General features: G+C 56.3%; 1 protein-coding gene across 1 annotated transcript in view; it reads left to right on the top strand.

Annotated features, from left to right (window-relative positions):
* The window catches only part of DPYSL4 (dihydropyrimidinase like 4), a 70447-nt gene that overhangs the window by 38686 nt on the left and 17540 nt on the right, over positions 1 to 14221 (top strand). Inside the window, exon 12 of the mRNA XM_056794877.1 lies at positions 279 to 458. Coding sequence (XP_056650855.1) covers positions 279 to 458 — 180 coding nt within the window. The remainder of the gene's footprint in view (positions 1 to 278; positions 459 to 14221) is intronic.

Below are 14221 nucleotides of genomic sequence, written 5' to 3'. Positions count from 1 at the left end.
GTTCAGCGGGGAAAGAGGCTCCTTTCTGTGTCCATTCAGTGGCTGGCCGAGCCTGGACAAGTCACGTAGCTGCCACATGCCTCAGTTTACTCTCCTATAAAATGGCGATAGTCCCTGCAGCTCCTCCTCCTTGAGGTTGTGGAGAGGGTTTGGAGCCCCTCTTCAGGCTTCTAGGCATGTGTCCTTGCTCCAGCAGGGCCGCCATTGGCTAGAAGAGGTGGTTGGGAGTGAGCAGACCCGGCAGTGGCCCTCACACCGTGGCACCCTTTTCTCCCCAGAACGTGGAATACAACATCTTCGAGGGCAGCGAGTGCCGCGGGGCCCCTGCAGTGGTCATCAGCCAAGGCAGAGTCGTGCTGGAGGATGGAAATCTGTTTGTGATGCCTGGCTCGGGGCGCCTCATCCCCCGCAAAACCTTCCCCGACTTTGTCTACAAGAGGATCAAAGCCAGAAACAGGGTAAGACCCGCCACTGCTGCCACCGCCGTGGCCTTCCCCTGCCAGCTTCAGGGCATCCGGGCTCAGTCTGGGGCAGGAGGGGGTGTCTCAGGGTGTTTGGAGGCGCCTCCGGACACACGTTTGTCCGGCAGAGAGAGTGGATGGGATAAATCGGAGGCAGAGGGAGGACAGCGTGGAGCCTCCCTGACACAGCTGGCATCTGGGAGCCCCCACACTGCCCAAGGAGGGCGCAGCAGCGGCCGTGGGCAAGGGAACGGCTGCCCTGCTCATTGGTGACGAGACTGGCTGGTCCCCAAGTGAGGGCAGAACAGGGATGAGATAGAGACAGAGACAGAGACAGACAAGTAGATATGAAGTCACACTAGACTTGGAATTGGGAAGCCACAGGTTCAACCCTCCTGCAACTATGGCTGCTGGGAGATGCTGGCAAAGTCCTTTCTCCTTCCTGGGCCTCAGTTTCCCCATATAGAAGATGGGCCTCTTCGATCCTCGGGCTGCTTAGCCACGGTGTACTTTGAGCACTGGAGGGCCATCCTGGGGAAGGGTCTCGGCCTGGGAAGTTGTGGCAGCCTCTCACCAGTGATGTGCCTGGGCTTGGGGGCTGCCAGCATCCCAGAAACCCAGGCTCAGCCACCCTGGTGGCCAGGGCACTGGGAAGTGGGAAGGCTGAGTGAAAAGAGGGCTCCTGCCCCAGGAGCCGAGTGCATGTGCTCCGTGTCAGAGGCCCATCCCATGCCACTGAGTATGCATGTATGCCTATGTACATGTGCTCATCGTATGTATGGGCTTGCACACACATTGCACATGTGCTTTGTGTGAACTTATGTTGTGTGTGCCCACATGTGCCCCTCTGAGCATGGGTACCTCATGCTCGCCTCGTCCTTCCTCTCCCGTGATCGCGACTTTTGGTAGCCTCGAGAGCAGCCCCCCTCCTCTACCGTTTCTTGGGTGCTCCTAGGGTGTCAAGCCCCCAGAATGGGGGAGGGCCCCCGAGGAGGGTGCAGCCACAGATGGGAAGGCAGAGATGGCATGCAGTCCCCCTCGGAATCGCTGGGGACAAGTGTGAGGCCTGGGGTCCACAGGGAGGGCACTCTGGGGCTCAATGTTCCGCCATCTTACCGGGGGAGCAGTCAGCCCCAACAGGGACTGTTGGCCAAGAGCTAGTTGGCTTCGGGGGTCAGAGGGGAGCAGGGGCCGAGATTACCCCAGCAGAGGTTGGCAGCTCCTGGGAGAGGACACCTGCCCTTGGGAGAAGCCAGATGTTCAGTCCAGAGCAGGGGAACATCCACAAGGGTCTACCCGCTGGCTGGAGCTGCCATTGGAATCTGAGCAGGATTTGGACAGCTCCTCACCTAAGCCTCTGCTCAGCCCTTTAGCCTTTCTACCTGCCCCCAGCCCAGGCCATGCGGCTCCCTTACCAGTGTCAAGTGAAATGAAAGTAAACTGAGGCCACGTCCGGAGCATGTTCATTTTATTGGCGAGCCTGGTGGTTCCCAGTAAAAAAGGTGTCGAACTCTTCAGCAGACCCCCAACAAGGGCTGCCAGATGGACCAGAGGAGGAGCATCTCCCGACTAGAAGGCGGCAGGTCGTCCACGGCCGGGACAGTCTGAATGGTGGCCAAGTGCAGGGGGCAAGAGGATGCTTTGGGCCTTGGGCAGCCGGGGCAGCAGCCACTCCTCCATCTTCTTTATCACCAGAACTTCTTCTTCCATCCACCTCGGCGCCAAGCTTCCTCAAACACCGTCCCATGTTCCACAGAGAAAGCACGTGGGCAACCTGGGAGGACCCCGAAGCCTAGAACTAGCTCAGGGAGGAAACCTGACCCGCTTCTGGACTCCATTCTGAGGCCACAAATCCCAGCTTGGGCAGTTAGTGTCTGTGGGGAGATTCAGAACGGAATCGGGCATCACTGGAGAATCGGCTGCCCTTCCTCACCTTCTTCCCACTCGGCCCCTGGAAGGAAGGGCGGCACCTCTGCCCCGCTTCTCCTGCACTGGGTAGTTCTGGATCCCCCTAAGCTGCACCAGCACCGGGAACGTCCCAAGGCCTCCAGGTGGACTTGTGGCCAACGTCAGTACTCGGGGGCTCACAGAGGCCTGGCCGCTCGGGAAGGGTCACTTTTTGGCTAGGACGGCTCGATGCTCTGCATTCGGAGGACAGAAGGGGCTGCGCTTGCCTCTGTCCTGTGTGGCTGCAGTCTGTGGGGGAGGGCCTGGCCTGGAGAGCTGTTCAGGAGCAATTACTTGGGGCCCCTCAGCGGGGGCCACTGAACATCCCACTGGAGACTCCCTTCCCAGCTGCTCTCCCACTCTCCGTGCCTGCTTGGCTCCGAGCAGCCCTCAGAGACACCCATCAGTGGGCTTATCTTCTGAGCTGCATCTCCCCCCCTCGCCTATAAGAAAAACGTGACCTTCCTAGAATGGCCCTCCATCGTCTCGGAGCCGTTCTCCGCTGCCATCTCAGCCACCCTGCTGGGGAAAGAACCAGTTGGAGTGAGTCCAGCCCAACGATGAGACCATCCCCCCACTGTGCCAGGAATCCTATGTGGTCCCGCTCCTCCAGGCTACGAGTGCTCTTCTTGGGGGGTATTTGCCCCCTTCCCCATCCTGTAGCCACTTTCCTGTTCTCCGTAGTCGTCCAGAGATCCCCAACAGGCTTCGTCATCACACCTGCCGGTTCTTTGCATGTCTTGGCGTGTGGTCCCTTGGGTCCTGGGGAAGGGAGCCCCTCCAGGACATCCTCCAGGTGCTGTCTTGGGGTCTCCTTACTTCGCTTTAGTTTCAGCTTGCTTCTCGTCCTCTTCCTCAGCATCCTCCAGGCGCTGAGCCTTCTCTGTGGCAGAGAAGCCAGAGAGGAGAATGAAGTGTCTCTTTTGTCTGTCATCCATGGCTGTGCCCCGTCCCTTTGCCTGGAAACCCTCTTGGTCGCACTGTGCCCTGGCTCCCTGGGCAGCCTCGGGTTCCTGCCATGGCTGTGCCCCCAAATGCCCATCGTCTTCTGCCGCGTGGCCCTGGGCAGGAACCTGTGTCCCCGGGAGAGCTGTGTTTCTTCACCATTTCACTGCCCCTCCCTGGTAGAATGGTAGGCCCGTCCTTTCTCCGAACCCACTGGCGTCTGCTCTGCTCAAAGGCAGGCTACGGCCGCTTTCCTTCCCTGCTTCCCAGAGGCTCTCCGATGGCGTCCTCGGGATCCCCCTGCTGGGGAAGAGTGTGATCCGGGATGGCGGTTCCTTTCATTTATTTCTCCACCATCTGGGTCAAGCTGGGCTCTGTCCCCAGCCCTTCTCTGCCCACTCCGTCTGCATTCTGCAGCAATGGGCTGCAGAGAGGGCTTCACTTTCTACCTCCACTGCGTCCTCTCCAGTTGTGCCCGCTGCTCTGCCACGCGGACTCTGGCTTCTCGGGATCTTCGGACAGACTGGGTGTTGCTTCCCTTGGTGTTTCTCTAAGACGTGTTTCCCTCCCTCGTGTGCCAGTTATCCCTCAAAGACTCACAGGCTGAGCCCTTGGGGCCCAATTTTCGGGCAGCCGTCAGGGAGGCTGGTGGCCGTCCTTGTTGCATTTGGGTTCGGTCCACTGCAGTTGTCGGCATTGTTGCTTCCGCTTCGGGGCATCAGTTGTTCCATCAAGTTCTGGGCTTCTCCCGTGGAGCTGTTCTTCCTCAGCTTAGTGAGCGCCAAGCAGGGACTTGGCGAGGGAGCTCTGGGCCCCGGGCCTTACCTAAGCTAGGCAGGTCTCATTGCTGTCGTTTTCGGGGACGGCGAATGCAGCCGCCTGGCAGATGGAAAGTCTACGGGCCTTGTGTGGAGGCAGTGCGTGGCCAGCCCTTCCTCTGCCTGCATACCCTTCCCCATCTCACCATTCTGATGGCTCGGAGGACTGCCGTGGGGCAGTGAGCAGGTGGTCCTCCCTCCAGGTCTTTCTGCCTGGCCAGCTTCTGTCCCTCCTCCAACGAGATGGGGATTTCTTCAGTGTCCGGCAGTTTTTCCTCTTTTGCTTTCTATCCCGTCACCCGTCAGGACGGCCCGAGGCTCCCAGCAGCCTGAGGATCTCTTTTAGCAGCTTATGGCAAACCTGGTCTCTAACGGCTCCTGGAATTGTATTTCACCTTCAGCTGTTTCTCGGCACCCAGGAACAGTGTTCGAGTACGACCATGTATTGGACTCCCTTGGGCGAGAAGGGCCCAGAACGGTGACACTTGGAGGAAGCTCCTCGAATGTGGTTCTGCCCACCTTTGGCAGCCCGGGGCCCCCTGCCACCCCCCAGTAGTCCTCATTCCACCATACTACGTTCTTGGTCCTTCGTTCTCTCTCCGAGTCTTTGGTACACCCTTCCCTCTTCTTCCTTTTCTTTTCCTTACTGAAGCCAGCCAGCCTGGCCACCAATCATAGGAGTTCAATACTCAGGTGAGACATGGCCCGTCTATGCCAAGCGCCCATCTTCCTCTATGGGGTCCCTTTCCACTTCCTAGAACATCTTCTCCTCTCCGCCCGCCCCCCTCAGTGACTTCTGCCTGGCGCCCTGTGCTTCAGAAGCAGCTCCCCCAATCAGCATCCAGGTGACCTCATGACTTTTCTGTGGGCTCCTGGTCTGCTGCTGTCGAGCAAGGCCGAGCTCTCTGGGCGCTAAAACAAAAGGTGTCGCCAATGAATAGCCGAACACGAGGCCTTGGAGGCTGAGGAAAGAGAAAGGGCTGGGGCCACTAGAACACCCTTGAGGGCAGGTATGTGCATCCCCAGTGCCTAGCACAGTGCTGGGCCCATACTAGGTGCATAATAAATGCTTATTGTGTGGTTGATTAGGCGCTTCCCCTTCTGGGTTCATCCTGTAGGACAACCATTTGCCAAGGGATTCTAGTAGTTTAAGGACCAAGCCTTGGTGACAGTCTGGGGTTCCATATCTGGGTTTGGGAAAGGTAAGCAGGGAGCTGCCACCAAGCAACCAGGAAAGGAGCTTCCGGGGAGGCTGGGAACTGCCGTCTCATCAGAATGGGGTAGAACTCCTGGGCGACCGGAACTTCCCATCCCTGAAGACATGGTTTCAGGTTGAAAGGCATTTGGGGAGGGATCAGCATTGGGGGAGAAGCCCCACCCACGGGTGTTGGGCAGCGAGTCACTGGAAGTGCTCTGCTCCTTCTCCTCTCCACTTCTCTGCCTCTTCTCTTTCAGCTCCCCTGCCTTCAGCATTTCCTTTCTGCTTCTCCCCTTTCGTCTCTTTCTCCTTTGTAGCCCTCTCATTCCCTTGTCTCAAGCCCGCGCCCATCAGCTCCAGGATGATTGAGGTTGGGGCGTGCAGTTTCTTGTCTCGCCCCTCCTAGCCCCTTCTGTGCCCCCTTTCATCTGTGGGCGCGCCTCATGCCCTTCCCGGTACCCTCTTGCTGCTCTGACCAGACAAGGCCAAAGCCTTGAGCCCTTGCCAAAGCCACCTGGCTTCTAGAGCACGCCATACTCCTACAGTCTTCCGCGGCCCTGGAGCTTCCGAGCCTTCTCCAGATGGTCAACACTGACTGACTGCACACTAAGGCGCAGGTGATCAGCACCCTCCTTGGACCCGCCAAGAAGCCAATGTCCCTCTGAGCCTAAATGGGTTTCTCCCTAGTTGGACTGCCGTTCACTGCTCTCGTGCCCCCTTCAGCTGTGTCCTGGTGCAGGAACATACTTGGGGATAGACTGCTTTCTAGGGCTGGTGGAGAGAAGGGAATGTTGAGATAAGCCCTGGAGAGGATTCTGGGTAGGAAGGGAATTGTGGGAGGCTGCCCTGAAAGTAACTGAGCTGCTTCCTTCTTGCATTTCCTCCGAGCTGGAAGGCTTTTTGACTCGCGGCCTGAATTGCCATCAAGCTGAAGGGGAGGTTTTGCTCCGAGAGATTTTCCCGTGTTATAAGGAAGAGTTAAGGAGGGAAGTGTGTGTTTGCAGAGGGCAGAGGCATGGGACGGCAGAGCAAGGAATTGGGAATTCTGCAAGCCTTGCTAAGGGACAGTCGGGCCTCGGGCTGGAGGGCTGGCTGCCTTGCCTTTCCGGCTGTTTGCTCTCTGGGCTTCCCCATCCTACCTGCTTCCCTTGCTGGCGGGTGATAGCTACAGAGCTTCCTGGGGTGATCCTGAGCTGGCTGACCTCTGGCTCCAGGACCTCTTCCTGGGCCCTGTCCTGCCTAACTGCCAAAGCCGCTGCCCCCAATACCACCAAAAGGGGGCTGGTTCTGGCCAGCGCCGGTCTCTACATTAGGCTCTGGGTCTTTAGACAGCTGGGCAGTTCAGTGTCCTTTGAATCCAAGAAGACTCCTGGCTGCAGGCCAGCAAGATGGGGGGGGGAGGGGGAGGGGTCCAGGTAGTTGCCATCAGGCTTAGCGCCATCCCCCTTTCACCTCCCCTGGACTGACAAATCCATCACCTATTCTTGCTATGGCCTGGACTGGGTTTGTTACCTCAGGACAGGCTTTTGCCTGGCCTTCCCAAAGTTCTTCTTGTGATCCTGACCCAGAATGAAAACGTCTGCCACAGCCCCAGCCCGCCCCACAGTTTGGGGCAGTTTGGCCGAGCTGGAGGGTTTGAACCCTGGTTACTGTGAGGCGAGGCTGGAGGGGGTTTTTGTCAAACTTCAGTGGCAGCGGTGACTCAGAACGGACAGCGGAGAGGGAACTTGGAGCTGATCTGGCCCTGGTGGGGCTGCTGTCCGTTCAGCACCGCTTGGGACGGGCGCTGTCCGGTGCTGAAAGTCAAGGCGATCTTCAGTGGATGCCGCTTGGAATTCCATTCGGTATCCGATTTCATTCCCACCTTGCTCTGGGATGACTGTTACCGCATTACAGGGAAGAATGGGAGTGGCGTGAGCCTAGGTGTTATTGGTCGTGATCCCAGACTCTCTGTTAGCCTGCAGAGTAGGAAGGCCTCGAGGAAGAGTGCGCTCCCACTTCCGCATCTTTTTGTTGGCTTTGCTGTTGGGTGCAAGTCTCTGCAAGGGGGATTCTTAGTGCTACTCGGTAGAAAATCAAGGGTGTTTTGACTTGCATATTCAGGCATTCCGAGATGAAGCAAATGATGGCGTTGATGCAAGCCAAGATTGAAATGAGGAAATGTTAGAAGGCAACGCTTGTAAATGGGGAAAGTACTGGTTCTGACTCAAAATGCTGATGTGAATGGCTTTGGGCAGTTAGCAGAGGGAAGCGATATAGCAACCAAAACTCCCTCTAGGCTAGAAAGGGAAACTGAGGCATCGGATAAAATACCTGAGAGACCTGCCTATTGTTACTCCAGACCAGGATTTTTCTTCTAAAATCCCATAAGAGATTCTCCTCAGATGAATTCAATCTAGAGATAAAAAGGAGAACCCCTAGAGAAGGGGTCCCAAAACTACGGCCCACAGGCCACCCCCCTGAGGCCATCTATCCAGCCCCCACCACACTTTCATTGGTGGTCAGTGAGAGGAGCACTGTATGTGGCTTTAGAACGAGGTGCCATGCAAAGGATTATGTGACTGCACAATGGAAGACGTCAGCACGGTGCGTGGTGATCTGGGGGGATTCTGCACTGTGTATGCTGCTGCCCGGTTAGGGTTAGGTTTTTATAGTCCAGCCCTCCAATGGTCTGAGGGACAGTGAACTGGCCCCTGTGTAAAAAGTCGGGGGACGCCTGCCCTAGATATTTCGATGAGCCTCATGAGGTTGTCCATGCGTTCAAGAGAGTGATTAAGATCTTCGAGCCTGACTGCCGATTTCTCTCTTCTCACAGAAGAGCTATTAATGAGAAAAGAGAGGGATCGGGGTTCATAGAGCAAACCCAGAATGATCCTGACCTGACTATGGCCAGACAATTAGGAGGCGATTGGCTCGAGTTCAGCGTATGGTTATAGAGTATTGCAACAAGCTAGAGAGTCAGCTCTGGAAGTAATGAAAAGGAATGCCAGAAGACCTGCTGCGTGGTCACAATTCGAACGCATGCAGCCAGAACTAGGGGAGTCGCCTGCAGCATTCCTCAATAAACTGAGGAACGCTGCTGACTAGATGGATTGGCTGAGGAGACAAGGGGACATATAAAAAGATTACTTGTTAAGAGCGTTTGTTCTGCAGTAAGGCCTCCCCAAAGTCATTCTTCTGATACTGACCCATAATTAAAACACCTACCACACCCCCAAACCACCCTACCTTACACCCTGGAGAGTCAAGGTCCCATGGAGAAAGCTTTGACTTCTAGGTAGAGAATTTATTTGGAGGAAGCCATTTCCCCGGGTCCAAAGATCATCTGCCAGTGGTCCACCGGCCAGAATTCCTCTTGGCCTGAGGTAGTCCGAAGCTTTCCATCCGTAACTTTGGGTTACTCAGTGCAGCAGCCAAACCCAGGCTTCCCCCTTTCTTTATTAATCACTGGTGGGAAGATTAGGCTAAAGTCAGATAGTGTGGGCACGGGTCTGAGGCAGCTCAGGTTGCTGTAGGCAGGGCCCAGAGAAGAAACGGAAGGCTCCCCGTAAGCAGGGGACTTCGAAGTTGGGTGGAGGGAGTTTGAAGAGTGCTAGGGCTCTGCCTACCAATTTCCCCTATTCCCTTTATAAAATAAACTTTTGTTTCCCATAAGCCAAAGGGTTTGTGCTTAAATGGAGTTCGTAGGTGGGTCGTAACATCTAACATCCCTCTAGGATAGTTCCCCACTCCACTGGCACAAGATCCATGGGCTCCAAAAGGCATGCCAGAAAGGCACCAGCTCTGACTGGCAGGGCCCACCCAACTGGAGGTGAAGGAAGCATTAGCCATGACACCGACGCTGTCAGGATGGGACCAGCCAAGTCCAGAGAGGCTTGACAGAAACAGGCTGGCCAGTGGTGATCAGTTCTTTGGCCTTGACTCCAAAGCATTCCAAGAAAGTAGAGGGGGGCAATCATTTCCCCTGAAAGTCTTGGTGGGGACTAGGCCCCTGATGCCAACCAAGGCCAAGTTAGACTGGGACAAATCCCCGAGATAGTAGCTCCTGGATTCCACCTGTGTGCTTACCATGGCACTTGGAGAATCTTTCTTTCATATCTGCAACAAAGCAGGGAAGCTCCTAGCAGCCAAATGGCCGTGTTTTAAATCCGGATTGGAAGAGTAGCTTATGGGCCTCTTTGCAGAAGTTGGCATGAAGCCTGCAGAGGACCAGACCTTCAGAAAGGTAGAAGGTGTGCATCTGGGCCATTCTTCCATTGGGCACGGAATAGAGAACTGAGCCTTGCCCTGCCTGCGCTCCGGAATCATTTACCAAGGACCAATCAAGAGACCTTCCCAAGAGCAGAGGCAGGTGCCAAGTGGGCATCGGGATTAACTTGAACCTAGCAGCCCCTGCAAGACCGCTGAGAGGAGGAGGTCAGGAGGGAGATCCAGTTCCCCATCCTTACCTCGTCCCCTTCTGTGGCCAGAATTGCACCTCTAGGAAGGGTAATGAGAAAGGGAAAGGGAGGGATGGCGGGGGGGGGGGGGATTGACTCATTGAACTGTGGGGCTCTGCCCCTCAACTGTGAATGAGAGGGCCCCAGAAGGCATTCGCTGGTCCAGGGCTCATTGTTAAATGGCCTGGACGTCATTTGAGGGAGATCTGGAGGCAGTCAATGGAATGGAGAAGGACTCCATGCTTGAGAATGGGCCACAGGAGCATCAGAGGGCAACAGAAAACCCAACACTATCTGCTGTTGCCTAGCTAGCCCTGCTGCCCTCTCTCTACCACTGAGGAGTATTGGTAAGAACGCAGAAGGGCGGTGAGGAGGGGCGTGGACTCCACCTGGGTCCTGGTAGAGCCGACCCCACCCAGCCTCGCAGCACCTAACATCTGTGACCCCAATTGCGGCCCTCGGAGGCTAGCAAGGGAGTGCCACCCCCGACCCTGGCGTTGTGAATAGCCTGACCGGTCGGCTGTGGGAGCGACCAGGTTGCTTCAGCTTCTGCCTGGTCCCAGTTTCCCAGGGCCCTCTGGAGGAAAAGTCATGCCCCAGATGCATTTTGTCCTCAGGATCTTTTCAGATTTTCACCTCTGTCCTAGCTCTCCTGCCCGCTGCCCGCTGCCCGCTGCCCCCCCCCCCTTCCCCTCAGCCAAACCTGCCGGGGTAGCCAGCCTCTGCAAGGGCTCACACTCACCTGCCCAGGGCTGGTCACGGCGCCAAGGGGCACCTTTTTGGTGGCCTTGGAGGATAGAAGCTGCTGAGGTCACGTGAGGCTTGATGTAAGGAAAACCTTCCCAACAATCAGAGCTGTCCCAAAGTGGAATGGGCTGGCGGAAGGGCTGGATGGCCTCTCAGGTGCCTTCCAACTCTGCAATTCTTTGATTCCGACGCCTTCTAGGAGAACCAGGGCTTAACCTTCAGGAAGAAGCCTCTTGGGGCCAGACTCCAGGGACGGGGAGCGGTGTGCTCTATGCTCCTGTGTGGTAGTGGAGATCTCGAGAGAGAAAGACGTCCCTTTGCCAAGGCCCAGAGCCCCCCGCCAGGTCCTTGAGCTGCCTAAGAAGTTCTGACTCAGCAGAGCGCATTATCCATCCCACCTCCCACCCCAACCTGTCCCCACTTGGCTTGAGGGTGACCCCATCCTCCCTGCCCCCAGGCCCATCCCCCTGCCATCGCCCCTGCCCCCCCCAAATGGCCCTCGCTCACTCCCTCCCGCTCTCTGGCCTCGGTCTCTCCTCCACCTCGCGTCAGCTCCTCTCTTTTCTTGCCTGGACTATTATAATAGCTTTCCAATCGGGGGCTAGTTCCAGCCTCCCCTCTAATTCTTCCTTTACACAGCTGCCAAAATAGTCTTCCTAAAGCATTGGCCTGGCCATATCATGCCAGGGCTCCACAGCCCTAAGTGAAATCCAAATAGCTTCTGCTCACATTTCGCACTCTGCACAGGCTCGCCCCCAGAATCCTTTGCTGCCTGGCCCTCTCCTTCATATGCTCTGATCCTGAATGAGTGGGATCCCCACCCTTGTCTCTCCAGCTCCCCAGGCAGTTCCCTTGCTTGCCCCACCAGGAAGCCTTGCCCCGTCCTCAGAGTCACCCTCATCTCGCCCTCTTCAGACTCTCGGACAGGGTTATCCGGGGCCAGCGTGTCTCCCCCAGGAGGGCATCGGCTGCCGCAGAGCTTGTCCTCCTGCCCATCCCTGGGGGTGCTGCTTGGGGTTGGGGGTTCGGGGGGGGGCTTTAACCTTTCCTGCCCCTCCCAAGACCCAGCTGTTGGGGTAGCAGAGGAGGAGGCCACGTAGCAGAGCAGCCCAGCCAAGCATCGCCTCGAATGCTCTCCCTTCGATTACTGGCCTCGCATCGGCTGGGGGGGGGGGGGAAGGCCACGTGCCTGATGGAGTAGCCGAGGCCGATACAGCCGACGCCCTCCACTGGGGATGGCCTCCCGCTGACTCGTTAGCGTGGTAGGGACCGGAGTTAGCTTTGCTGCCGGCCGGGCGGGAGCTCCTACAGGACAAGCAGGGCCAAGACTCCGGCGCTCAGAAGCGGGCTGTTTCTGGCAGGCCGTGGCTTCTTGGGAGGAGGCAGGGAGGGGGTGGTGCTGCCCCCTGGGGCAGTTTTCATCTTCTGAAGCGGCAGAGGGTGGTTGGCACCCCCACAGGAGCACTGCGTGAGGGGAGAAGCCGTCTCTCCCCTTCCCGATCGGGGTGCTGCTGACGACTCCTCCTGGGACTTCTGCGAGACGTCCTGCGGCCCGTTCCTGGCCCTCCAAGCCTTCCCATAGTAATTAAGGGGCTGCTTGGGCCAGGGAGTGCTCTGACTTTGGGGTCAAGAGCAGCCCTGCCCGTTCCCTGCCATTAAGTAATTTTATATTTTATTTGATCATATCCAAGCATTATTCATTAAAGACAAAGATCATTTTTTCCTCCCCTCTAACCCCCCCTAGCCGACATGTGAGTCCACTGGGTATCAAATGTGTTCTTGATTCGAACCCATTGTCATGTTGTTAATGTTTGCATTAGAGTGTTCGTTTAGAGTCTCTCCTCTGTCATGTCCCCTCAACCGCTATAGTCAGGCCGTTGCTCTTCCTCGGTGTTTCTACTCCCTCAGTTTATCCTTTGCTTATGAATAGTGTTCTTTCTCCTAGATCCCTGCAGATTGTTCAGGGACATTACACCGCCACTAATGGAGACGTCCATTACATTCGATTATACCACAATGTATCCATCTCTGTGTACAATGTTCTCCTGGTTCTGCTCCTCTCGCTCTGCATCACTTCCTGGAGGTCGTCCCAGTTCACATGGAGTCCCTCCACTTCATCACTCCTTTGAGCACAATAGTATTCCATCACCGACAGATACCACAATGTGTTCAGCCATTCCCCAACTGAAGGGCAGCCTCTCATTTTCCAGTTTTGGGCCACCACAAAGAGCCCAGCTATGAATATTCTTGTACAGGTCTTTTTCCTTATTCTCTCTTTGGGGTACAAACCCAGCAGTGCTCTGGCTGGATCAAAGGGCAGCCAGTCTTTTGTCGCCCTTTGGGCATAGTTCCAAATTGCCCTCCACAATAGTTGGATCAGTTCACAACTTAAGTGGTATTTCTTTGTCCGCGTGCGGATTGTTTGGTACTTTGATTAGCAGGGCTCACCTTTGAGCCAGCTCCCTCGAGATGGCAGATTAGGGTTAGGAGGGGGGGCTGAGGCCCAGGCCAGTCTGGAAGGGAAAGGACAGCCATTACCTCCTCCTGCCATCGCTGCACCCATTCTCTCTTGCCCACTTTCCTTTGTAGAGGCCCTCCTGAGGTTGCTCCCTCCACATAGATCACAGCACCGAGGAGAAGGTTAGGCCAGTCTTCTCTCGGGCACCATCCCCTCTCCCTTTCCAATGCCCTGCCCTTGGGCCACCCAGAAGCTTCATTGCAGTGCCCAGCTCAGCATGCCTCAGTGGAGGCTCCCCGCTCCCCTTCCTCATCAAAGGGGCCACCGAGAAAGTGCCCTTTTCGCTTCCGGCTGAGCAAAGCTGGGGGCTGAGTGGACAGACGCATCTGGACTTCCCACCCGTTTTTCCATTTAAGCCTCCAAGAAGTGAACATTTCCTTCTTCCTTCAAATGGATCTCCAGTGGGTGGAGAAAAGCATCCTAGACAAGACAGGCTTTAGGGGGAGCAGGAGACTCTCCTTGGAGAAGAAGGTGGCCTTCTTGTGCCTGGCCCCAGAGGGTAGCACCAGGGAGGGGACTGCAGAGAGGGTCACTTGGTGCAATACAGGGAGCTTTTCCTGCCAGTGATACCCGTCATTGGCTCCTGCCACCCTGCTCTAGGCCTTTAGGCAAAGGCTGGGTGACTCCTTGTCAGAGATATTGCCTGCTCCAATGGGACCAAAAGCCTCCGAGGTCTACTCCCAGCTGAGCTTCAGTGATCTAGGACGTGGATTTCCAGTCATTCCTCCTGGTGCTCCTGGCTCTGGAACCTCAGGACATTCTGGGCAGACCACCAAAGCGCAGGCCCAGGCTCAGACCAGCTGCTGCCCACGAGGGGGCTGGCCAAGTCCGTAGAGGTGAAGCAGCAGCAAGCTGGATGCTTGGTGGTCAATTCTTTGGCCATGATAACTCAATATCCTAAGAAAGGGACCCATGGGAATCATTTTACCCAATCAATTACTCCACAAGCACTTATTAAGCACCTACTATGTGCCAGGCTCTGTGCTAGGCTGGTAAGGACAGGAATACAAAAATTCCTGACCTCAGATACTACCCATCCAACTAGAAGACCATTTGTTTGGAGAAGGCCCCCTTGGGTCAGGGTCCCAGTCTTTCCTGGTCTCTAAATGGGCCTAGGAAATTGTCTATCTTGGGGTGAGCTGGGAAAC

The sequence above is a fragment of the Monodelphis domestica genome, chromosome 1 (genome assembly GCF_027887165.1).
Source record: "Monodelphis domestica isolate mMonDom1 chromosome 1, mMonDom1.pri, whole genome shotgun sequence".
Classification (NCBI taxonomy): Eukaryota; Metazoa; Chordata; class Mammalia; order Didelphimorphia; family Didelphidae; genus Monodelphis; species Monodelphis domestica.
Note: the sequence above shows the minus strand (reverse complement) of the source record. Positions and strands in the feature narration are given on the sequence as shown.